Source organism: Gadus chalcogrammus, chromosome 17, assembly GCF_026213295.1.
Source record: "Gadus chalcogrammus isolate NIFS_2021 chromosome 17, NIFS_Gcha_1.0, whole genome shotgun sequence".
Taxonomy (NCBI): Eukaryota; Metazoa; Chordata; class Actinopteri; order Gadiformes; family Gadidae; genus Gadus; species Gadus chalcogrammus.
In genome coordinates, this window is record NC_079428.1 from 4,782,446 (window position 1) to 4,808,954 (window position 26,509).

Consider the following 26,509-nt stretch of genomic DNA (forward strand, 5'->3'; position numbering starts at 1 on the left):
GGCTAATGATGCGGAAGTTTGTGTGCAATAACCGTGAACAAAATAGAAAAACAGAAACAGAGTTATTAGGAATAGTTTGACGCAGAGGAGTAAATTGAAAATAATTTGTGGTCATTTCAGGTATAGGGTGTTGAAATTGTGGAGGAGTAATAACATATCAACAGTGCATACATCATTGAGCTGTCATGTAGACATAAATTGCGCAAAAATGGACCCACACACACGCGCATATTTTCCTCAATCTGGTGAGAATTTGTTGAGATCAGGGAGCCAAAAACCACAAAACGGTATCCAATTTATTACGGTCTGCTGCATTTTTACCATCTCTCTCACTCAGTCTATACCTCCATCTGGAAACATATCTCTCTCTCGCTCTAGATCTCTCTCTCTCTCTTCTCTCTCTCTCCTCTCGCTCTCTCCTCTCTCTCTCTCCTCTCACTCTCGCTTCCTCTCTCTCTCTCTCTCTCCTATCTCATATCTCTCTCTCTCTCTCTCTCTCTCTCTCTCTCTCTCTCTCTCTCTCTCTCTCTCTCTCCTACTCCCTCTCGCCCTCTCTCGGTCTCTCTCTCTCTCCCTCCACTTGGTTCCACATCTTCATCTATCATTGCAGGCTGTAGTTAATGTTTGGTTTCTGCAGTGACCCGTTCTGTTTTTCTCCATTCAAAGATGTAACTCTTTGACTTTGATTCACTGGTCAGCTCTTTTTTTTTTATTATCAGTGTACACACAACAACAAAAATCATCGTTTCAACGTTCAGTAAGATTTGAACTCAATTTAACAAACATTTACATTGACGTGTTGACATGTTGAAAAGTTGTTAAACACGAATCCAGTTTTTTTCTTTTAGAATTGTATTCCTGGATGTGAGTTGCAGGATTAACAAACCAAACCGTTTTGAGTTAGGTTGCTCTTTTAAAGTGCCACAAGTTGTTCATGTTCCTCCCCTGCACAGCTTGCAATGATGACTGAATGAAGTAATCACTGACAGCCAATATCTCGCGGCCCATAACCTGATTGTTTTGATTCATATTTGATGCATTATAAACCATTATAAATTGAACAGAAGACAAGAACACACATTCAAACAGCCACATTTCAACTCCTCCATCACTTCACCGTTACAGACCGGAAAAAATCACTAACATCCAAAAAGAACACTGCAGTATCACAACAACACGCGCGATTTCTGCATGTCCCCGCAGGCCAATCCTTTTTTCGTAGGAGGGTAGGGGTAAGTACCGCCTTTTTTGCCTCTGATTGGTCAGAAGGGCTCTCCTTTAGATCATGCTTCGATTAGTCTTAGCTGTTTGGGGTAGTTTAGGGTTAGGGTTAGGCTTATGGTTAGGTTTAGGGTTAGGGTCAGTGAAATCCCTAACACTAACTCCAACCCTAACCCTAACCATAACCAATCGGAGGAGAGCCCTTCTAACCAATCAGAGGCGAATCAGAGGCGAAAAAGGCGCCATCCATACGTACGAAAAAATGATTAGCTCCCGGTGGCGGGCCGCACATCACACCCCTCGCCATCACCGGCGCGAGATCTGGCGCCGCGACGCCGAGATGTCCACCCGGCGCACGTTGAGCTCGGTGGCGAAGGCGCGCGCCCGCTGGTAGAAGCACAGCGACAGCCGGCGGTCCACCAGGTAGTTGTGGTAGATGGTGGCGAGCCGCGTGCACAGACGCAGCTGCGCGCGCTTGTTGCCCAGGTCCATGGCGGCCGCCAGCGCCAGGTGGTAGTAGCCGGCCGCGTCGTGGGGGTCCTTCGGGGGGGTCAAAGGTCAAACAGAGGTCCAGGAGGGGGTTAAAGGTTGCGGTGTTTGAGGACATCGAAAGTGTAAAGTGTTTTTGTGGATGAGGGGAGGGTCTGGGTTCTGAATCTGTCAGCAATACTTCATTCACTTCCACACACACACACACACACACACACCACACACACACACACACACACACACACACACACACACACCACACACCCAAACACACCCCACACACACAACACACAACACACACACCCACACACACACACACACACACACACACACACACACACACACACACACACACAATAAATAAACAGTGGAACTTTCCTCCTCTTTGGTGTAAAGTCCCCGGGGATCGGAGGTCAGAGGTGGAGCGGCCAATGAGAATGAACTTGGGCGTAGCAAAGCAGGGTGGAGCAATATACCCCCCCCCCCCCCCCCCCCCCCCCCCCCCCCCCCCCCCCCCCCCAACCCCCCCCCCCCCCCCCCCCCCCCCCCCCCCCCCCCCCCCCCCCCCCCCCCAAAAAAACAATCATTCCATTTCACAGTTGCGTTTTGTTTTTTCAGACGCATATAACACCACCCCAAAAAGAAACAACGAACCCCCCCCTCCGTCACCTTCAGGTCGTAGAAGATGATGTCGCCCAGCGTCTGGTACACCCTGGCGTAGTACAGGGTCTCCTCGTCGAACTGCAGGGGCGCCGGGCAGAGGGCCAGGGCCTTCAGGTAGTGGTGCTCGGCCAGCTCCCACTGGCCCAGGTGCTGGTAGATGGTGGCCAGGCGGTGGTACGCCACCCTCTCGCTCAGACGCTCCTCTGGGATTGGGGGAGGGGGTTTGGGGGAGGGGGTTTTTCTTTTTTTTTTTACCTTAAAACTGATTTCTCACAACTTGAATTGGATGTTTCGGTGCCATGGGTTTAGGGTTTGATTCCCCGCTGGAAACCCTCTCCCCCATGCAAGGTGCCTTCAGGGTATCTCTTATGTGTGTATGAGTGTTACCGTGTGTGTGTTATTTACATTTTATTTAAAGCTAGGGTAGACAATGTATTTAAGAAGCGTTTTTTGTCATATTGTTGTAATTCTCTTTGCTTTGAAAAAAAATATTTAAAACACTGCCGCTGTCGCAGGCCCATAATAAGCCTGTGCTATCATTCTTCCTGTGCGTGAGTGCATTGCTCATAAGGCCGGGCAGACCTATCGCTAAAGCTAGCGAGCTAGCCACATGTTTATGGGGGGGGTGACCTTGGAGGAAGGCCGGAAGTGACGGATGGGATTATTTCAGTTGGAAACTTTCAAAATCGAAGAACTTTCAAAAACTCTTGCATACTTCTCCATATTGCCTACCCTAGCTTGAACCATAATCAATAGTAAGTGTCGCTTGTTGTAGCCTCATCATCACAAGCATTATCAAAGTGCGACCACGCGCTCCGCTCACCCAGAGTGATGCTGATGTCCAGCGCGGTCTGGGCGAACTCCACGGCGTCGTCGTGGCGACGGAGGCTGAGCAGCAGGTCCACCAGCTTGTGGCAGAGCCGGAGACGACTGGCCTCGCTGCCCGTCTTCAGGGCGATGGGCAGGGCGCGGTCCTGAGGGACGGCGGGGCGACACCACGCACCCGTCAACACTCTCTGGTCCCCGAGAGAGGAGGGGCTGGTAGTGGCGCCTCCTGTGTTACTATGGTAACGAGCTCAGCCGTTGAGGAGGGTGATTATGGTTTGATTAAGTTAAGTGGTGTTTTTTCTGAACTGGGAAAACACAAAAACCCTTTTTCAAACACACACACACACACGCACGCACGCGCGCGCGCGCACGCACGCACGCACGCACACACGCACGCACACAACACACACACACACACACACACACACACACACACACACACACACACACACACACACACACACACACACACACACACACACACCCTGTTTAAACCTGTATTGCTAGTTAGCTCGAAGCTTGTTGTTCCTTAGAAAACTAGATTGTTTTTTTGTTAATTAAAATGTCAACCGATCATCCTTTAATCCCGCAAAAAGTGCTATTCCTGGCTCCAATGGGGTTTACACACTGTGGTAACCGCCAGCGACCGGAACACATTCACGTGCCCAGGCGGGCGCCATACCCGGTAGAAGCAGACGGCCTTGTCTCGGTCCTGGGAGCTGTTGTGGAAGACGTCCCCGGCCGCCTCCAGGAGAGCCAGGACGAAGCCGGTGTCCCCTGTGATCAGGCCCACGTCCTGGGCCACCTGGGACCAGGATCACACAAACACAGAGGAGGACCACAGGAAGGTCACAAGGAGGCCATAAAAGGAGGTGGGTGTGTCGGGGTTAACCTTTAGACGGGTTTCTTTTTTTAGAAGCACTGCTTGGCTTATTTTTTTTAAGTTAAGAAAAGTTATCTCCTAAACTCTTCTTAGCTCATAACCCCTCCTTAATTAACGATGTTCTTATAGCTATGTCTTCAGATTATCTGGAAGTTACTGTAGGACATTTTCGCAGGAAAAACGGGTCAGAAAAAAAACAAAATACCAGATAAAATCTGTCATTTTCTTGCAATAGAAATCGAATTAACAAATTGTGGTATTGCTCATCATTGACAAATGCATGTTTCACTATCCAACAGGCCCGCCTTAAGCTTCTTGATATCTCTCCAACCTCTGCTAGCTATAAAGAGCTGAGCTAGAGCCCCTACCTCACTGATATCATCCATCATCCCCACTTCCTGTGGCGTTGTTTTACCGTCCTGACCTCCTGTTTCGTCCTTTAAGCGCACTTTGAATAAAGTTGCCTTTGAACCGACCTGTATGTACAGGTCCACCAGCTCCTTCTGGCCCAGCATGTGGTAGATCTTCCCCGCCTGAAGCCACGCGTAGGCCTCCTGCTCGCGCTGGCCCAGGTCGATGAAGATACCCAGGCTCCTCTTGGTGCAGTCCAGCGCCACCCGGTACGCCCTGAACGACGTCAGTACATAATAAAAACATGGCGACTCACACATTTACATTAAGGGGATTTTGCTGACGGTTTTATCCAGAGCGAATCACAACCCTTCGTTCGCACGCCGACGGCGGAGTCAACCGCGCAGGGCGACCGCCAGCTCGTCGGGAGCAGTCAGGGTGAGGTGTCTCGCGCAGGGACACCTCGACACTCTAGAGAAACGGGATCGAACTAGCAACCTTCCGGTTACCAGTTCCAACCCGCTCTGTCTCCTGAACAGCTGCCGCACATACATGAGGGAAGTCGAAGAAGTCCACAACGATAATATCACCAACGTTTACCAAACGATCTGCTGTGACAGACACACAGCCGTTAATAGCGGCTCATGATACATGAGTCCGTTTTAGGCCGTTACTCTGAAAAGAGGCATAGAGGTATAACCCGCCAAGTTCATGCCTGTTATTTATATTGGAGTGGACAACTTCATGTTTTACAGAAGTTGGAGGGGACACTGGTTGGCAGACAAGGGGGAGAAATATCTTGAATTCCATTCTATGATGTATGATGTTATGCAATATCTGGATTAATTGATTTCATTAATCATCCCTTTTTTAATTACGTCTTGATCTTGGCACACTTTCATTATCAACATCAAGAGCACCCAACATATTTTGGATGTTTGGCTAAGACGAAATGAGAACACGCACACACACACGCGCACACACACTAAAATAACACACACATACTTAGCTGTGCCCAGAGAAAGGTACTGCTCGCTGATGGCCTGCAGAACGTCCCCCTCACGGCTGCGGTCCCCCCGGGCGGCCAGCAGGGGGAGCTGGTGTTCATTGTAGACGATGCACCGCGCCTGGTCGGGGTGGACCTCTCCGTACAGACGGCACAGCTGCTGCGTGGCTGTGAGATGGCCTGTCGGGGAAACAAAAAGACATCACTCTACTGAGTCAGCTGACTAACTTAATGGGCAACACTTTTTAATACCAATCCAGTCACAAGACTTTTGATTGACCTGCTACGACTAAACGTTATTATAAAGTGTGACAACTTGATGACTAACCATCATACTGTCTATCTCTTGCAAGCATTTATCATGTATTTCCAAGACCTGTAGTCAGAAACTCCCTATCTACCGCTCCCTATCTATTAAACCATCCGAAGGCAGAGAAGGTGTGCTTCAGTAAAGGCTTAGTTATGGTTCCACGTCGACACAACGCAAGGGGCTTACAGACCCCTTACGTCCTTGCGGACCCCCCTTGCGTCCACCGCAAGGGCCTGACGTGAGCCTCCCAAAAAATTGTAACCTTGCGTCGAGGCGCGGCCCGACGCAGCAGCGGGGGCTGTGATTGGTCCGCTCACCGAAACCCGACGCAGAACCAAAACAGGTTCCCGACTGCAATCGAGGCGACTGGGGTCATTGTGTTGCGTCGACGTGGAACCATAACTAAGCCCTGAGAAGCCCAGCTGGAGGACCCCAGGACTTTAACACACGTACAGTCGGCCAGGCCGGCCTTGATGGCCAGCAGCAGAGCCCACTCGAGGCAGCCCTGGCCGTAGCGCAGCCGGCCCTGCTCCAGGTAGTGCCGCCCCAGCTCCAGCAGCACGTGCACCAGCTGCAGCCCCGGCCCCTCCTGCTCCAGGCCAGAGAAGAGCTCCAGGGCCCGGGTCAGGTGCCTCTCCGCCAGGGTCTTCGCCCCGGCCTTCAGACACAACAGCCCTGTGGAGGATGAAAAAAAAGGGATGGATCGGCGGAGGCAGAAAGAGTCGCAGAGCAGCTGTTGGGATGGTTGGATGTTTTACGTGATGACATGTCTTGCTGCTAACGCGATGATGGTGATAGTTAGTGTTTAAGTGCCTGTCTGTCTATCTGTGTGTGTGTGTGTGTGTGTGTGTGTGTGTGTGTGTGGTGTGTGTGTGTGTGTGTGTGTGTGTGTGTGTGTGGTGTTGTGTGGTGTGTGTGTGTGTGTGTGTGTGTGTGTGCCTGCGTACGTGCGTGTGTGTGTGTGTGCCTGTGTCTGTGTCTGTGTCAAAATCTTCAAGGTTGGCCATATCTGCAAAATGGAACTTAATATGTACATAAAGATATGGGCTCATTATTGCCACAAGAACACAGCTAATAAAACCTTTTCTTCTTTAGAGGTCTTAAGGTCATGCAAACAACATATCGTCAGTGATTCTTATCTACCGTTAACACACGGGCGTATATGCCTCGCTCTCGATAAGAACACACAAACGTAAGCATGGGAAGGTGTACCGAAGTTGGCCTGACACACGGCCCAGTTGGACATGTCGTCGAACTCCTCGCAGATGTCGTCGGCCGCCCGGTAGCTCTCTGCTGCCCTCTGCAGGTTGCCCTGGCGCCGCAGCGCGATGCCTCGCATGTTGAGGACCAGGCCTTCACGTGCACATCCAGGGTATTAGTTTACGATTTTTTTTTCCTCAGTCAAATATTGTTTGATTTGTATAAAGCACAAGACGTGGCTAATTGCACTAAACTCAAATACACAATTTCGAGAACAGTCGTTTCACATCTTTGACGCAAAAAATGCAAAAAAAAAGAAAAACAATAAACAATTTCAACCAAACGGAACCAAAATCAAAGTGGACGACAAAGACCGACCGTCCTGAGGGGTGGCGCCGTGCTCCGACGGGGGGGACTGCATGATGGCGTCCAGCACGTCCAGCGCGGCGTCCTCCTGCCCGTCGCGGATGCAGAGCCAGGCCAGCCACACCAGGGTGCTGCGGCCCTCCCCCGCGGCCAGGCCCGGGGCGCGGCGCCGGCGGTCGACGAAGGCGCGCGCACGACGCGGACGGCGTGGCCGTCCATCCCGTGCCTCTGGAGCAGCCCGGAGAGGCAGAGCGTGAGCGCGTGACTCAGCGCGTGTCTCCCCCCCTCCTCTCCCCGCCGCCGCCCCTCGGCCCCTCGCCCAACGCCAGGGCGCGGCGTAGGTACGTCACGGCGTGACACGGGAGCGCCCCCTCCCCGCCCCCCAGCCACGAGACCTCGTCCCGTCTCTCCAGCACCAGCGCCAGCGCGCCCAGGCAGTCGCCCAGCGTGGCGGCGGGCTCCGAGCCGCCCTCCTCGCCGCACACACGCTGAGGAGGGGCCGGCCCAGCGCGCCGTAGATCCTCCCCAGGCCGAGGCACACGCGGCTGGGGGGGACGCCGTCGGACCCCCCCTCCTCCGCCGCCGCCGCCGCCGACAGCTCCAGGAGCCTCTCCACGTAGGGCAGGGCGGCCTCGTCCTCGCCCCGGAGACGGTGACACTTGGCGAGCACGAAGCAAGCGCGCGCCTCCGCCATCTTGTTCCGAGTGAGCACCGCCTTCCTCAGGGCGTACTGGAGCGCCGCGACGTGGTCCTTGGCGCTCGCCACGCACTCCGGCAGGGCCATGGCGGCGGCCGCCAGGCGCTCCGCCGCGGCGACGTACTTCTCGGCGTTCTTCTGGAGGAGGTGGATGTGGGCCAGGTTGGCGTAGAGCGCGGCCAGCAGCCTCACGTCGGCGAAGGCCTCCTTGGGCACGGCGAGCGCCTCCTCCAGGTACACCCGCGCCTGGCTGAACTTTGACCTCCCGGCGCACTGCAGGCCCAGCAGGAAGCACGCGCGGCTCTGGGCCCAGTGGAGCCGGCGCTTGCGGGCCGTCTCCCTGGCGACACTCAGGAAGGCGACCAGCGCGTCTTCGTCGGCGTGGCCCGCGAAGAGCGAGGAGGAGAGGAGGTCGGCGGTGGCGCCGTAGAGGACGGCGAACTCCCGCCTGTAGGGGGCGCCCTCCAGGAAGGAGAGGAGGGGGGTGAAGAGCTCGCCGTCCGGGGTTCCTTCGACGGGCGCGTGGACCGTGAAGCACGGCGCCTCGGGAGGGGGCGAGGGGGGCGGAGCCCGAAGGACGGGGTCAGCGGCGCTCCGGTTTCACTCTGCGTCCCGCGGTGGGGTAATGGCGCCCGGCATGGCGCCAGGATCCTCTCCATGTTGGCTTTTAACTCCAGGCGAGCGTCCGCGTCGACATGCTCCAGTGAACTTCCTGTCGTTGACGGGGGTTAGACTGTGTAACTTGATAATGGAATATGATTTTCATTTACTACTATTACTGAATCTACTGCATAATGACAAATAAAGTCTATTCTATTCTTATCCTATGCTATGAAGTAGAGGTCGACAGGTTTACCTGAACCCTAGGATCCCAGACCCCCGACCTATGACCTGTACGAGTTAGGGCCCACATCTTATTATGGCAAATTGGTTCCAGGTCAGATACCATTATTTTACCGCTGTTGTTCAATGATGGTCTTTCTGCCATTTTGACCTCAGTCTATTAGGATAGCATTTATTGAAAGAAATGTCCAGAGACAATTTTGGTTCGGGTCTGTCAGTTTGGCCCCTCGGAGACCTCGGATAATAGAGGGGCATTTTATATGAAGATATTGAAACACCAGATAAGCACAGAGAAGCAGCAAGGGAAACAAGACTTACTTTGTTTGGCCAATTTCACACCATCTTGCTGGGGAATCAAATCTGAGAAGATGGAAGCATAAAAATAATTATTGGGTCATTCAAAGTTATTTTTTTACTCTTTAAAGTATCAAGGAACATGTTTTAAATATGCTTTTAGGCAAACTAAATGTTAACGTAATCTGAAAACGACTCGGCTTTCTAGCAGCCAATATAATTAAAGAGCACTTAAATCAGCCGATGGTAGAAAACAGGTTATTCCAATCATTGTTGATCATGAAAACAGCGCCTGCTCCCACACAGAGGGCCAGAAACAGGTGCAATCATTTATTTTGGGAGGTTGTGGTTTGATTTGGGTGGTTACCCCTTTAAGTTCTGCTTTCAATGTCGCTTACAGTTGCTCGTGTTAAAAACCCCTCACAGTTTAGTTTCACATCATATCAGGGGGATTTCCGTCCTACCAAGTTTGAAGACGTAGCCGATGTCACTCTGAGAGTTCTTCTTCAGCAACGCGGTGGTCTCCTGGATGATGGACTCCTCTTTGAAGCAGAAGAAGCTCCTTTCCTCTGCGTCCAAGTAGATATCTGTTGACCTGTAAATATGACATTTTAAAACGTTGTTTTGTATATACCCGAGAACACTTATTCAGTATAGGTGTTGTCGGAAATCTGGCGTTGAATGACTTTCTTTCACGTGCCTTTTGTTGGAAATGTCCTTTTAGGCCAACATTACTTAAGTCCTATTTAAACCCTGCAATTGGGTGAGCTCATTGTTTTTTTTAATTACTCCATTATCTGGATTAAATTACGTTTAGGAAATACTTAACGCACAAAAGTGTGTCGGGAACCATTCACACTTTCAATGATTTCAAAGGCAAAGACAAGCACTGCAAAAAACATTCAAAATAATAAAAACATCTCCCTGTGTTTCCAGGCCTGAATCCATGCAGACGTAATCCCCGTTCGAGATCAACACTTACTCACAAAGGTTATCCGTCGGCTCCACCAGGGCCGTCTGCACCAACCCCAGTGCTCCCGTGGCCTCCGCCCTCCCCAGGAACCACTCGAACCCGGACACCAGGCGCCCCACCACGACGACGCGCTCCCCGGCCGCCAGGCTGAGCTCGTCCGGGCCCTGGCCGTGGTACTCTGAGAGGGCCCGACAGGTCCCCCGGGCTGTGGGGGAGGAGGGGGGAACAGGCCCAGGACGGAGAGAGAGAGAGAGATGTGAGGGGGGGGTGGAGAAGGTAGAGAGGGACAACCTGTACAAAGTAATGGAGGTCCGGTTGCTGTGATTTCCTTCTTCTTCTGCGATTATAGTTGGTCTAAACTCTTTTTTCTGTTCCACTCTGCCTCTCCTCATGGAGTTGATAGCACTCAGGATTTGGTTAACATTGTTTGTCAGGATGGAGAGGCCTCTACGTCACACAATCTGTGGATTGCTAGTGGAGGAGTTGATGGAGCCACCAGGCATCCTAAGACATTGTAGATCTTCTACTTGTATAGCCAAGCCCAACCTTCAGGATGACGCTATTCCTCTCTTTCCCCATGTGTCAGTCCCTACAGCCATCCAAGTTTCAACACTTGCGATATATAACTTGTCAAGTGGGACGCTCAATGCGGGGGTCAGTGTGTGCACTCGTGTGTATGAAGTGGCTCTGGGCCAGGTAACATTGCGTGTATCGAACAAAAAGGTATGGTTGGGTATGAACAACAAGGTGTTATCTTTGCGACCCCACCTACCGAAGCGAAGGGGAAAGTTGCAGACCGGCTTCCCACCGCCCACCAGAACGTTCTCAGGGCAGGACTTAAGAAACCATCTGTGGGAGGGGGGGGGGGGGGGGGGTAGAAAACATCCACTCGGTGTCAACCATGGTTACAATTCCGGAGCTATAAATGTTAACTTATTTAGATTTTGCTGCAATGTCCACCTTTAAACCACAATCTCATCTTCCACACTGAAGTTGATACACTTTTCTGGTACTAGAGTGAGTCTTACAATTACTACGTCTTACTATTTTTGTAAGAATTTTGAATTTTGTATTGGTTGTTAGAAAATAGCACACACACACACACACACACACACACACACACACACACACACACACACACACACACACACACACACACACACACACACACACACACACACACACTACACACTACACACTACACACTACACGTACTGATAGAAAGGGAGGAGGGGCTCCAGTGCGGGTTTCTGTGTGGTCCCCCTGGCTCCGTCGTTCAGGGACAGCACGCTCCAGCCCGAGCCCAGGATGGGGGGCTCGAACTGGGCCACGTCCCCCTGCTCCAGGTACAGGTCCCCCCCGCAGGTGGAGCTGTCAAAGATCTGGTTGGAGGAGCAGCTGGCGAAGAAGGAGCCTGTCAGAGCCGGGAGGAACACACAGCGGTACTTTATTAACCCTACTTTACGTTATTACTCCTTTGAAATACCCTCTGTAATTGATTTATTTTGACTGAACAGAAGCTTTGATTTGATAAAAATGTGAATGTGCAATTTTAGTTTATAGAAGAGAGTGCACTATATTGGGACCAGAAGCATCCAATAACCTACCCCTGACCCAGCCTCCATGAAGGGCCTCTCGTTAGCCTGTGTGGATAACTAATTCAGGTATAACAATAAGGAACACACCTGTGTTCCTTCCTGTGTTCCTTAGTACTTAAATTCCTTAACTGCTGTCTGTTGGGTCAGTGCTGGTTGATTCTGCCTGTGTCTCTCTTCCATGATGTGTTCCCTCCTTGTGGTTTGTGTATTTGGGTACAACCAGAACCAGAGTCCAGGTGATTTAACGCACAGGTTTTTTTTTTTGTGTATTTTTTTTTTATGTTGTCTGGTATCGTATGTTGTATGCCCGGCTAGCTCAGTCGGTAGAGCATGAGACTCTTAATCTCAGGGTCGTGGGTTCGAGCCCCACGTTGGGCGCTATGTCTTTTTAACCTAGCCCGTTCTTGGTTCTGTTCGATCATAGAGCCACACTAAATGTCAGCAGGTTGCGTGATCGAGCTGCCACATTTTGCATTGATATGGAGTCAGCTAGACAGATTGACAATAAACTGCAACTACGGTTTGTGGCGGCAAACCATAAAAGTGTTGATAATTTGAAAGGACGAATAAGCAATATAACATGACTTTGAAAGCATGGTTATTCTCCTTAGATGGTAATCTAGCATACCAGGGTATAATACAATCTCATTGCCATTGACTGTTTCAATGGTTGAGTGAGATTAATTTGTTGCGAAGTTAGCCATAGCTGACATGCAGACATGTTCTGATTTTACAAGACTCATGTGGATACAGATGCAGGTCTCTGTGGCGCAATTGGTTAGCGCGTTCGACTGTTAATCGAAAGGTTGGTGGTTCAAGCCCACCCAGGGACGAGCTACCTTTTACTGAACACTAGGTCAAGCTAAGCAACGGCCCAAATCTTTGACCTTTGTTAGGTGTAAAAATGCGGTGTTTCCAAGAGTAGATTTGATAGAACGGCTGAGTCGTTTCCTGCCCAACCATGTACTCCCGTTGACTTGAGTACGGAGTGTCTGAAAGAAGAGCTAGCTGGCTAAAGTGCTCTCTAGGAATTGGAAGTATTTAGGAGCTTAGATATGATCCATTTCAACTTGTCTTACGATCATAACATGGAAATTGTTTTCTTCTTAAAAGCCATATCTTGCTATTTTTCTACCAATCGACATTTAAGGGGGCACAGGGAGAGGAAAGCTTGTTCTTAAGGGTGGCTCCCCCCCTGTCCCCCTTCCAGAACCCAGGAGATTACATACGCTCAGAGATGAGGTTAAGGGGTGAAAGGAGATTATTCAGGGGGGACTGAAAGGGAGGGGGCCCTAGGATTTAAATCATATGTGATTTATCAGTGGGGAATTTAGTAGATAGTAGTACGCTATCAATACTGCATTATAACGCGTCAAAAGAGTGTTGGGTGTCAGGAATTAGTCAGAGCCTTGTCCAATGGGAGTGTGCGTCTCCTCTACCCACCTTCCTGCATCAGGAGACCTTTGACCATGAGATGAAGGGAGTCCTCAGGCACTGACACCTCGATGCCCAGGTCGTCCCGGTCCAGGGACTGGATCCAGAACTTCTGGTCGAATAAGAGACTCTCCATGCACTGGTCCAGAAAGCCTGACCGTCACCAAGGACCGAGGAGAGAGAGGGCAGGGGAGGGGAAGAGAATAAAGAAGTCGTATCAGCTTTTCAATCAGGCATTATGTATTAGAAAAATTGTATTTAGCAGGTAACAATTTTTTACGATTGAAGGAAATCTTTTCTTACCTAATGAGTAATATGTTGTAAACTTCCATATCTCCTCAAATGTTTTGAACGTCAGCAATATCGTATTTTCTTCATTGCTAATGGAGTGGATGTGAGACGACAGCTCCTGGAGAGAGGAGAAAATATGTGACAATGAGTCACATTAAGAAGTAGGAAAAAGGTTTTTTCACTTGGTCATTATTTACATGCAATACATTAACTGTATTTGCGTCTATGCCTGGTGTCTGTAAACGAAAATGTTTGTGTCGGGGCATATGAGTGTCTGTGCATATGTTGCTGTCCCTGTGTGTGTGATTATGTGTGTGTTTATGTGCACATCTGGGTGTGTGTGTGTGTGTGTGTGTGTGTGTGTGTGTGTGTGTGTGTGTGTGTGTGTGTGTGTATGTGTGCGCATATGGAGCTTTGTTTCTGTGTGTGTATGTGTGTGCATGCCTGTGTGTGTGTGTGTGTGTGTGTGTGTGTGTGTGTGTGTGTGTGTGTGTGTGTGTGTGTGTGTGTGTGTGTGTGTGTGTGTGTGTGTGTGTGTGTGCGTGCGTGCTTCTATCTGTGTGTGTGTGCGTGCACCCCCGCGGTCGTACCGTGAACAGAGCGATGACCTCTGGGCTGTCAGGTTGCAGAAGGCGAAGCTTCCCTCTCAGCACTTCCTGTGTGTCCTCATCCACAGGAAGTCTGCCGGGGCCCTCCACCATGGTCAGCAGCATGGGCAGAGCTGAGCCCACAGCACAGCAGTCACACCAATCAAAGCACACAGAGCAAGGAGCGCTTGGTTTATGGTTTGTTTTTTCCGGGGGAGGGGGGTCATGTTCCAACTTTACTCAAATAAATGGTAACACTTTACAATAATGATACAATCTTCAACCATTCATTAACGTGAGTTAAGGCATTAACTAACGGTTCTATCACTTTTAAATTGTCTGGTAATAAATGACTAATGCTGTTCATGTTTACTAACGGTGTTCATATAAACAAAAGTATTACTTTATTGAATAACCGATAGACCTATGGTATATAAGTCAGTGTAAATATGCTTTTAACGGGGAGGTGTGGTCGTGGAGATCAGAGCCAGTGAGGGTACAAAAAAAAAGATTTCCTTCCCTCGACGAGGGCCCTATGTTTTGTTTTATGATACACCAGCTCATTGACTGAAGTCAGCGTCGTAGATGACGTCGGCTGGTCACCTTGCTTACCCCACCGGGACCGGGAGCCACTATCTGACACAGTGAAAGGAGCAGCGCGCTTAATGAATAACTCAGGTATGCGGCCACTGTACAGGTTCAAGGTATCAAACGTTTGAAACCCTCCTCACGTGATTTCCCACATGATTCATTGTTACCTCCGTGAAAATGCTGCAGTGTCATAAAAGCCTGTGACACTAAAAGTGTAGTGTGTATAATGTACAATACTGGGATGTGCTGTTGCTGCTTTTGTTGTAAGATGCTTTTCAAGTGTATTTATAGGTGTATTTATCTAATGCTATCACCTTTGGTCTTTGTTTATCGTTGAAAATACCCCAAATTAGTGTTCTGTGCCGAAATTGTATTCAGGCTTCCCTATTGACACCTGGCACAGTGGCACATGAATGACCTTGTTTGGACAAATGATAGTCCACTTATGAATTTAAATGTCACAGGCAGTCTGGATATGTGGTATATCTTACGCAGAGATCAGCTGATCACTTCATTCACTCATCGTATCACACAACAGATTGAGTGACACTGACAAGATCAAGAATATCCATCACATTCTAACAAGACATCAGGCCGAAACTAAAACAGAGAGTCCTGCTTGTAGGAACACCCTGTCAACAGCATGAGTATGTCAGCGCAAGTGTTGCAGTGTGCTGTCTTTCCAGAACTCCATATGTACTGTCACAACGGAGGGATCTCATTGGCTAATATGTGCTCCTGGCATTGCAGCTTTACCAGCAGCTTTGCATGTTTGGTACGCGGTGGTAATGAATTCAGAGGTTCTGTGAACCCATGCTGGCCATATAAAGACAATAGAGGCCCATCAAGAAAGAAGGTATGCTTACATGGAAATAAATGCTTTTAATGTTTTTTTTAGCAGTGATGATGCAGACTGCTTAAGGCCCAATAGCACTATGTTTGCATCTATATTTTTGTATTTTATATTCCAGGTTTTAGAAATGACGAGGCCTACCTGTTGGTAAGCTGTCCTCGGCTAAGCAGGAGCTCCTCAGCATGCTTCCAGTATCCCTGGAGAGACCGCGCTCTGAGGAATATTACACACGTCTTTACCGATGAATAAATAGGCAACATAAATATAGACAGAGAACAAATGACGACGGAGGGCATAGTGTTTGTTCAGAGCTTTGTTTTGGTCTGACTGTCTCTCTCCCCCTGTCACCCCCAGGAAGTTGAATGAAAAGCAAATACAACCCTTATATCAACATTTAAAACGGAGAAGGATAAACTGCTCAATTATAAACACCACTGACATACCACTGATCTAGTAACTTAAATATTCATTGAATAAGAGTTGACAACACAGGACCGAGACAGAAAATGTCTCGGTCCTCGGTACTTGACCCACCCTCTTCAGAGTACTGATTCCACATCCAAGTACCTACCGAGTGTCTTCCTTTGGGTGGCCAGCGTCCCCCTCCTCATGGGGAGCTCAGTGTGTCTCTGGTGGTCGTCTACAGGCATGTTTCTGCGGTCCGGGTGGACCCCAACACCGTTCCTCGGCTTAGTAGTCGACATGGAGGAGGCGATCTGCAGTCAACTGTCTTAACAGCGATGTCACGCGTCTCCGGAGGGCAGTGAACTCCTCTCGATCAAAATGGACCAGAACATTGGTACAGAGCGAGAAAAATAAAGTTTAAAAACAAAAAAAAAGTAAGGCAGTGTGTGTGTGCCAAGGATCCACGGAAAGGATATCGGTCTAGGTAAATCTCCGGTTGGTGATTGCGCTCTGCAGCCACCAAACTGACAGTGCCCAATACGCACCAAAATAGTCGCCTATGTGGATGACGCCTTCTTCCAGGTTAATAATCGCTGACTGAACAAATAAACTTCTTCCTTTTGAAAAAACAAACAAATGTCAGCGCGAACGTGATGGGGTCATTGGCTGGTTAGTTTTCTATGAATTAAAAAACAGTTATATTTTATGCATTTAAGCGAATACGTGACAGGGACCTAAACTTATCCTACCCTTTATGTGAGGGGGTCGTGTTCGTGTGCGCGCACGCGTGTGTGTGTGTGTGTGTGTGTGTGTGTGTGTGTGTGTGGTGTGCGTGTGTGTGTGTGTGTGTGTGTGTGTGTGTGTGTGTGTGTGTGTGTGTGTGTGTGTGTGTGTGTGTGTGTGTGTGTGTGTGTGTGTGTGTGTGCCTGCGTGTGCGTGCACATCTTCCATGGACATACTCAGCACTTCCTTCCCTCATGTGGTGTTTTCGTGTTCTGGGGTTTCGAAAGAATCTGCAGTTTCGGTGGTCACGGAATAGGACAAGACTTGCCTGGAACCCCCTTTCTAGATCCACACACACACGCACACGCAACCCAACACGCACACACACACACGCACACACGCACACACACACACACACACACACACACACACACACACACACACACGCACGCACACGCACACGCACACGCACACGCACACACACACACACCCCAAACACAAAGTTTATCGGGCTGTATATAAATAATTTATTATTGCCTCTTGTGTGTCTTACATAAATATATAATTGTGCAGCACTTGTATACCCTGTCGTGTTCATTGTCAGACAATGAGTAATTGCTGAGACAGATCTGCTGCTAATCTGCATGGCTATTGGGCTGGGTCCTCACCTTTCTCATGGATACTTAGGCCTATGCATGACGAATTGGGCTCTGTGCTTTTCGATAGCCACATGGGGTGGTCTGGGGTGGGAACAGTATCCCAATCGGTCTGGGTATAGTCATCCACTCTGTTTGTGAATGGGAACAAAGCGATTACTAAATACCCCCCCCCCCCCCTTACTCCTTTTACAACTCTCCTTTTACAGTGTATTATTATTATAAAAGTGGAGTAAATTAAGTCATGAAGGCGAGTGTTTACCCAGTTGAAGTCAACTCGAAATATGGTTTATGAATTATGAATTATACATTCATAACCTTTCATAAGTTCTAACTGTGTTTTGGTTACGCAACTAGCTACTTCAGCTATCATCACGCAGGGAAATAAACAAAGGGAATTATTTCAGGATTACAGAGAAAGTCATCGGAATGAAACATCATGTCATGGTAACTTTAATATTTACTGTGGGATTGTGATTAAATTTAAACAATGCATGTGTTCAATGTAAGCTTTCATGTAAACCAAATCTGAAATCAATTCAGAGAGAGAGAGAGAGAGAGAGAGAGAGAGAGAGAGAGAGAGAGAGAGAGAGAGAGAGAGAGAGAGAGAGAGAGAGAGAGAGAGAGAGAGAGAGAGAGAGAGAGAGAGAGTGAGAGAGAGAATGTTGTAAACCTTAATTCTCTGACCCATTTAATTTAGAAACTTCGGTTCACTTCATCCTTTATTACTGAGCAATATTACATTACCATTAAGGATTCCTATATCACAACTCATTTAGTTATTTCTAAATATTGTGATGGCATTCATATACGAACTGATAGTAGACCCAGAATTGATGGTCAACATGTTCACATCAGTGAAAGTACAATTTAATACTGAACTATATAATGACAGTTATCTGAAGTTAGCCTTAAAATATGTGCCTTGCAAACTGCATATAAACAATAACAACGTCCAAAAATGCATGGAGCGATTTTCCCGCACAACGAAAATCTCACTCTGTGATTGGCTAACGCTGCTCCGAAACAGAAAACACGAGACTGGATTGGCGAGCCGCCTGCCGCAGTGACCCGGATGGAGCTCACTTCTATAAAAACCATCGCCGGTAGGCGGGCGGTGCATTTGAAACTAAGTAGTCGACGGCGCCCTTTGGACTCAACACTCAAGCGTTATTAACCACTGCTAAAAATATAACAATGGTGAGTTTCCGCAACAAATAATTTGTAGTACAAATTGTCAATAACCCGTAATACACTCAAGTTCCTGTTCCTTTAAATAACTTGGGTCATTGAATAGCGTAATGTTTGCTTAGTTAGCAGTTTGGTAGCCTAGCTTGCTAACTCGACATGCTAACTCGACATGCTATGTTACGGTTACATGCGATACCGCGTTTGCGTGGCGGCGCAAACGCGCCACTCTCTCTAATTTCTCCTGGTTCTCCGTATGTCTGAGTGAAAACTAAAAGTCTTTCCCTGGCTCTTGTGCGGTGTTTCATAGGCAGGCGGAAAGGCAGGAAAGGACTCCGGGAAGACCAAGACAAAGGCTATTTCGCGCTCCCAGAGGGCGGGCTTGCAGGTTTGTCAACACACGCGGATAAATTCATTCACCGGGTTACCCCCTCAGTATAAAGCCGTACCGATTGGCGGGCTCAAAACCCGGTCACTGCTACCGCCTGTCGACCCTCTCCATCCGGCCTGCTAACCCTTTTGTCTCCTGCCATCTGTCGTCGGCTCAGCGCTCCTGTAGATGTTGATTCTACTCTTGTTTTTTTTCTCTTTGTCCAGTTTCCAGTCGGTCGTATCCACAGGCATCTGAAGACCAGAACGACAAGCCACGGCAGGGTGGGCGCCACCGCCGCCGTCTACAGTGCAGCCATCCTTGAGTACCTCACAGCTGAGGTAGCGCCCCCATACACACCAACGCACACACCGCAACCCACACACCGCAACCCACACAGAGCCAGACTGCACACATGCAATGTCCTGATGTTAACATGCATGCGTTTTGTTTTAGGTGCTGGAGTTGGCGGGTAATGCTTCTAAAGATCTCAAGGTGAAGCGTATCACCCCACGTCATTTGCAGCTCGCCATCCGAGGAGATGAGGAGCTTGATTCGCTCATCAAAGCGACAATCGCCGGCGGTGGTAAGTTGGAGAGAAACTCGCTGCAAAGTGACAATAAAGTGATTCTGTTGTGTTTTTTTATTTTGGCACTTATACAATATTTTGTTTCAGGTGTCATCCCCCACATCCACAAGTCGCTCATTGGAAAGAAAGGACAACAGAAGACTGTATAAACTGAAGTGTCTTTGAGTTGTTCCATCTCAGGACATGAAATCGGCATCACATGTTCAATGTATTAGCTTAGTATAATGTAGGCATAATTGTATGGTATAGCTTGTATTTACTCACCTGGGTTGTCATTAATGTGGCTTCAAAGAAGCCGAGATTGTTATGGGCCTCTTATTATTTTATCAATTTATGTCTGTGGTGAAGTTTTAATAAAGTTCATATGCCTGTAATTGAAGCATTTGCTCCTTTCTGGGGAAATATGACTGGGAAATGCAGCCTGCTGCAACAATTGATACATTTGAAAGTGGCCAGGCTATTACATGTGTTCTCTTAAGGGTATATTCTGACTGATTTAACCACCAATTCACTTGATACACGTTCCAAAACCTTCATTCAAAGTTAATCTTGGAAACGATTATTGTCTAGCAACTATTTACGTCTGACCACACTGGTTCCTGTGTAGTCGGATTAATTGATACCCGGACTAGTTACTGTACCGTCAGAATACCAATTTGACAAGCAAGAATGAGTTGATAGACAATGATTAGGACAGCACTAAATCGCTATTCATTTACTATTAGCCGGACAATGTTTGCTAAATGCAAGCCGTTTGTCTTGAGATTGTCAATAGGGGACGCTACAGCACTTATTTCTTAAGGCATGGCGTTCAACCGACCTACCGCTAGGGGTCACTAAACTCTAAACGCCCGCAGGTCAATTCTTTGGCCTAATAAAACAACGCCAATAAATATTTTTCAATGTTGCATTCTATCACCCATAGTAAGTGTTTAATATCAGTTTACAATTATGTGGAGTGAGAAATTAGCTTTAGGTCTTAATATGAAAGTAAAGAAACTATTGGCCTACTTGTATAACTTTTAACTAGGCTATACAAACATTAGATCAAGTATTTGAATCATAGGTCAGGGGAAGACTGTACCCAATTCCCAGATGCATTTTAGAAAAAAAAAAAACTTTTTTACTTCTTCACAATGATTTGACACATGACATACTTCAACCTTATCCAACACAAGCACCCACTAATCACCCCCAATCAAATGCCGAGTGAACTCGAGAACACTGCAAAGTAGAGCACCACCGCCGACTGCGAGGTGGGGGTTTCCTCCTCTGTCTGTCTTGCTGGCAGGTGGTTCCAGTCAAAGCAGATGAATAGCGGGGCAGGCCGGGCGCACGGAGGGGCCATCACACATGGCTAAACTATAAGAAGGGACACAATGCGGGCAGCGGCCGTGCCGGGCCGCGCCTGTAATCCTTGTTTGGGTTGATCTCCGACTTAAAGTCTGCTTCGACACTTTTTTTCGACACGTTGAACTGAAATGTCAAACCCATCTTTGGTGCTTTCCAACATGCGTGTGTAGTGTGTGTCGGGTTTTTTTTCTGCATGTGTGTGTGTGTGTGTGTTTGTATCCGTGTGTTGTCTATGTGTGGGTGTGTGTGCGGGGGTCTGTGTTATCTGTGTTTGTGTGTGTGTGTGTGTGTGTGTGTGTGTGTGTGTGTGTGTGTGAGTGTACAGATTCACACAGACAGGGCCTGGCGGAGGTCACGGTTTGCTGGCCCGCCCAGTATCATTGGGGGTGGAGAGGGGACACAGAATGTGTGTGTGGTGCTGGGGAGGTTGCTTTTAGTGCCAAACACCACGGACCACACACACAACACACACACACACACACACACACCACACACACACACCACACACACACACACACACACACACAATCATCCTAGGGTGAATCGACGGGGGCTTGTCGGCCTTGGTGTCGTTTGTTTGAAGTGTGTTTGATACGTAGACTGGTTTACATCGCTTGATCTTGATTTCCATGAAAGGCTAACATGTGTTTGACTGCCAACCCCCACAGTTCCAAGTAGGAGCCGACAGAAGACCCCTAGAAAACGGAATAATTGCAAAGCCATTTCTTTTTCGTGTCAACTCTCACGAATCGGAAGTAGGATTCATATCCAAAGTCTGAAGGCAGAAGAGCTGAGATGTGGTAGAACGGGGTGTTTTATCCACCGGTTCTTGATTAGTCAGCAGTAGTCAACTGTCAAAAAATGTGTGTCTAATGTATCAAATAATCACACACCGTGTAGACTGCTGCACGGGAGAGGATTAGGGCAACATGTGATCATTTATTTTTAATTCTTTAAACTCAGAATTCTGAGATTAAAGTCAGAATTCAGAATCTCTGAATACTGACTTTAAACTCAGAAATCACGTGTGGCCCTAATCATCCTCCATACGACTTGCTACTTCCGAAATACACCGATTACAATCCCTATCTCAAAGTTTCATCCAGCCGCGCAAATTCGTTTTTCTTGGTACAATATCTCCTATCGAAACCGGAAACAAGCGACACCCCCCCCCCCCCCCTGCGGTTGTTGGTGTCCGGCCCAGGCTCTGTGCCCCCCCCCAGACACACACACAGACATAAATTGTGCTAAGCAATAGTAGGGCTCCTGGATCCTAGATAACGTTTAAAAAATGTCGGCTCATATTTTAATTTGTGCTTCACAATATACAATGTTATTGGTTCAAAATAAGGTTAGAGTCTAAATTGTCATTAACTCGAGGCGTTGCTGTTGACCTTGAGGGACCCACGGACCGACGGGGTCCACCACCTGCTGTTTGTGCATGGTGCCTGGCCGGATTAGTGTAGTAGCCTACCTCCCAACGTTGGTTTCCATAAAGATGGCACAGGGCCAGGGCGACGATTAATGTCTCTGTGCCTCGCCGGTCGAAGTTAATAAATGAATAAAAAAACATCCCAAACACTACTTGCTCTCTCTTTCTTTCTCTCTCCATATTTTTTGGAAGAACTTTTTAGATGTCGTGGTCCGTAACATGCACCCTCTCTTCTCACCCCCGTCCCAGAGACAAGACCACCCTAGCCTCAAACTCCGTAATCTCTTTTTCTCCACAGCCTTGTGTCCCCGCCTCTAAAAGTGTGCATTAGATTGCATTGTATACTTCATACTGCAGGTGACCTGTTAACTTTTTCAGCCAATCAGAGGAGATGCATGCAATAGCACGTGTTTGACCTATAGAGGGAGTCGTCCAACCCTAACCAATACACAACAAGGGGTGGAGGGGTTTAGTTGTCCTTGACGTCACTTCCTGTACCGACCCCTGGACACCGCAGAGCAGGTTGCTGTCTGTCACCATGGAAACGGCCTGAAATATCGGGGTGATGCATTTCTTAATAGGAACGGGCCTTACTATACAAGTATTATGATACCGTACTGTTATGATCTATCATATTGTGTTGGATATAATTATTCGATATCATTTTAATAGTCCCCTCCTACATCTCAGACAAGTTGACATATATCTGTCTGTCTGTGGGTTTCTGTCAGACAGAAGCCTCAGGAGATTTTGATTTATGTTTATTATACGTAGTATAATAGACATTGTTAATTAAAAACGTATATGATATAAATACCTATCACAAGAGGTTCTTTAAAACCTCTGACTAGTCTATGCCTGGCATCCTTTCATCCACCCTCACCCAGCCATATCCATTCACAATCCCACCCATACTAATCCATCAAGCACCCCAATCCACACATTCAGTCATAAATTAGTCAATCATTTAGTCATTCAGTCCCTATGATTTCTTAAATGAATGTTAACATTTCTTCAAAGATTTAAAGTTTCATGTTTGCAAGAACTTAAATATTCACTTATACAGACACATACACACAAACTTGTTTTTTATAACGTCATTTTGAAATATATAAATTAGATTAAATAGTCAACTAAATTTGTAAGAACTCCTATCAAAGTTTGTTTGTATTGCACGTCTTTCTGTTCATTAGTGCATTTTGAATACTTAAGGTTTTCATACCCTCTATGTTCCTCCCTTCTTAATTAATTCACGTTCACCTTTCACCCCTACTTTGGCACACTGCTTCCCTTCATCAAGCTGAAAATGTATGAACTCTCCCAGATGCTTAAAGAACGTTGTTTCCTCATTGCAAAATAGCTTCAGGAACTCACTCATCTGAATCCTTGTAGTTTGTCAGAACACAAAACCGGAACGTCTCCGGATAACAGTTATCTTTGATGCACAACAAAGTATCTCTCTCATTGAACCGTCAAATTCTCTGTCCTGGCTGGTGCCAACTTATATTCATCTGTTGAGACGACTTGAGAATCAGAACAAAATGTGTGCACATCTCACAGAAAATTTATTGTATGTCCTTACAATACAAAAGATCACTAGACGAAAAAATAAAAAAGGACTTTCCTCTGGAAAGATCGACCAGTATTTTCCTCTTCAGGCAGAATGTACGAAGCAGTCAAGTGAAGCAGATTCCCTAAATAAATGCCCTTTTGGTGGAATGAATGCACGCAAAATGTAACAATGTGATAAAAGACTAAATGTGTTTTATCGACCCAGCGGCCAGAGACATTTACAACTTCCCTGGGTTGTATTGGGATCGCTTCGCTTGCCAATAAACAATATTGAATCGTCCTGACACACACACACACTAAAGGCAAGAAGATGGTTAATCCCTCACGTTTTGCAGTCTTGTAGCGCACTATGCGTAAACACTTCTCAGCTCATGCTATTTTGAAGTGGATCGTCAGCATCACAACATTTTCTAGATTATATCTTCCAAGGTGAATTTGATATTCTGTTTCAGAGCAGAACAGAAAGCCCTTTATGTTCCCAGTGACAACTGAGGCGCTGCCTGCAGACTCCCCTGATTGAATAGAACACAGGTGTAGGAAAGGCAGAATGCAAATGAATTTATTAGGACATTTGACTGCCAATGGAGTGGGACGTCCATCCGCTCATCAGTCATACAGATTCAAAGAAAATGCCGGTGGTGAAGTGCTAACACAAGTCTCACTGCGTTTTGTTTTTTTTAACTCTCCTTTTAACACACACACACACACACACACACACACACACACACACACACACACACACACACACACACACACACACACACACACACACACACACACACACACACACACACACCTGCAAATCAAATTCAATAAATAAGACTTACAGCATCATAAGGCAGTGTTGACCATGCATTTATCACAATGCATACCCCTCCCCCCCAGGTTGGGGAAAAAAAAAAAAAAGTATGATACAAACATGGTAACAATATGCACATTCACTAAGAGCAACACAGGCCCCGCCTCCCCCTCCAAAACAACAAATCATTATTTTCTTCTCAATATACCAAGGCATTCTGGGTGATCTCCTGGTCGACAGGGCAGCGGGGTCTCTCTGGTCCTTTTGCGGGTCAGACCTCCCCCCATCTTGAGTGTGGGGGGGGGGTCCCTAACCCATTAATGCCACAGAGAGCGACTCGACCCAGTGGTGGTATGGATGGGGGGGGGGGGGGGGGGGGGGTTACACTGCAAGTTAAAGTTCAAGTTTATTCATAAAGTTCAGAAGGAGGAGGGGCGGGGGGGTGTGTGTGTGGGGGGGGGGGGGGGGCTTCAGGACAGACCGGAGGCGTCCAGGTAGCTCTGGAGCTTCCGCACGGTGCTCCTGTCCAGTGAGCAGAGGTCAAAGTCAAAAGTAGTGTTGGTGATGTGAAAGTGGCCCGTCTCCTCGATGAGGTTCACGATCTGGAGGCCAGGGGGGGGGGGGGGGGGGGGGGGGGAGAGGGAGAGAGAGGTTTGGAGAGCGAGCGAGAGAGTGTGAGGGAACGAGAGGCAGAAAGAGGGAGGGGGAGAGGGAGAGAGGGAGAAAGAGAGAGCGAGCGAGCGAGAGCGGGTTGGAGAGAGGAAGATAATGAGGCGACAGAAAGGACTAGAGGTTGGGTTTCTACTTTAAATTCTGCACCCATTCTTTTGTAGATATAAGAAGTCCTGACAGTTAAATACGTTAAACCTACCTACCGGGGGAAAAATGGACGAGACACCATGTACTCATCTATAATCGTAAATATCACCGTAAATCAACGCAGAGATTAATTCAACATTGCGACCAGATTAAAAATGTTCATCCTTAGTTCCGGTTGTGTTGTTTCCACGGCTACTGTTGCGTGGGTAGCCCTCTATCGATAAAGTTGGATCGGGGCTCACCTGCTGCAGTATCTGGCCCTCTCTTAGCGTCATCAGTCTCCTGTGCAGATCCACCAGCTCGTCCAGATACGTCTGGGGGAGACACAAGTTAGCCACCAGGGTTTGAAGCCCACAAGCACATCCGTCACCTTGGCTCACATTTGTAGCGCGAGCCAACAGAGAAATGGAATTGATTCGTGTTGAATTGCGCCGAGGCACCTGGCTTGGTGTTCTCGCTTGCTTCTTATAGGACTTCTCTACTCTGGTCGTGAAAGTTATAAAACATTATTCTGCGTTTGTCCCGACAGGGCTGGGCGAACAGGTGGAATTACGGAGAATAAACCTGCTGTTAAAGTCTAGTCTACCAGGGAAGGGGGAGAAGCTAATCTAGGGAAGGTTGAGTCTGCTCTTAACAGGGGGAACAGGCAATAGAGAGCGACTTGCTGTTGAGTCTGGTTTAACAGACAAGGTGGGGCGACACAGTGTTTCAGCCACACCAAACGACACGCCAAAGACAAACACCAACGTAGCTGTTATTTGGACGCATATAATAAGCGGTACGCCGATCACACTGTGACAGTTGGTATTGTTTGATGTTGATGGGACGCTCGGTCACGTCGCTGACTGATTATAAACGTCTCGACGAGAGGAACAAAGAAGACGACATGTTCGTCAAAGTCCCCACTCATGCGAGACCGGTGACTCAGTGGTTTGATCACAGCCCACTTCCTTTGATCCAGTGAACAGGCCCGTTTTCTGCTCCCTCTTGCATTCATCAGAACAAATGACAACGTTAGATGGGCCGAAACCATCTTTCTCAACAGGTCTTCAATCTCATTTATCCAATCAGATCCCAAGTCACGATGACGAAAACCATCAGAGAAGCTGTGCTTATTTCTGCATT

The 26,509-nt window shown here is 47.9% G+C and overlaps 3 protein-coding genes and 2 non-coding genes across 5 annotated transcripts in view; 3 read left to right on the top strand and 2 right to left on the bottom strand.

The window, feature by feature from the left end:
- Positions 1-608: 608 nt before the first annotated feature.
- On the bottom strand, positions 609-16,605 carry LOC130370214 (SH3 domain and tetratricopeptide repeat-containing protein 1). The gene is given in 23 exon segments (XM_056575933.1): positions 609-1,761; positions 2,380-2,576; positions 3,197-3,347; positions 3,884-4,006; positions 4,561-4,711; positions 5,441-5,621; positions 6,205-6,426; positions 6,964-7,104; positions 7,330-7,488; positions 7,491-7,595; positions 7,598-7,777; positions 7,780-8,491; positions 8,494-8,726; positions 9,176-9,217; positions 9,616-9,746; positions 10,134-10,329; positions 10,897-10,973; positions 11,340-11,538; positions 13,166-13,309; positions 13,460-13,565; positions 14,038-14,168; positions 15,620-15,691; positions 16,050-16,605. Coding segments are annotated over 23 exon segments (3,966 nt in total). The 5' UTR covers positions 16,129-16,605; the 3' UTR covers positions 609-1,527.
- On the top strand, positions 12,028-12,100 carry trnak-cuu (transfer RNA lysine (anticodon CUU)). The gene has a single exon. It is a non-coding gene; the product is annotated as a tRNA-Lys (tRNA).
- On the top strand, positions 12,482-12,555 carry trnan-guu (transfer RNA asparagine (anticodon GUU)). The gene has a single exon. It is a non-coding gene; the product is annotated as a tRNA-Asn (tRNA).
- Positions 16,606-18,352: 1,747 nt separating the features above from the next.
- On the top strand, positions 18,353-19,783 carry LOC130370207 (histone H2A.Z). Its single transcript, XM_056575926.1, has 5 exons — positions 18,353-18,462; positions 18,761-18,838; positions 19,048-19,161; positions 19,277-19,406; positions 19,497-19,783. The coding sequence occupies exons 1-5, from the start codon at positions 18,460-18,462 to the stop codon at positions 19,556-19,558; spliced, it is 387 nt and encodes a 128-aa protein (XP_056431901.1). The 5' UTR covers positions 18,353-18,459; the 3' UTR covers positions 19,559-19,783.
- Positions 19,784-25,034: 5,251 nt separating this feature from the next.
- Positions 25,035-26,509, bottom strand: part of mllt3 (MLLT3 super elongation complex subunit) — a 22,384-nt gene continuing 20,909 nt past the window's right edge. Inside the window, 3 exon segments of the mRNA XM_056576181.1 lie at positions 25,035-25,167; positions 25,627-25,867; positions 26,050-26,057. Of these exon segments, the coding sequence (XP_056432156.1) occupies positions 25,036-25,167; positions 25,627-25,867; positions 26,050-26,057 (381 nt within the window). The 3' untranslated portion in view covers position 25,035.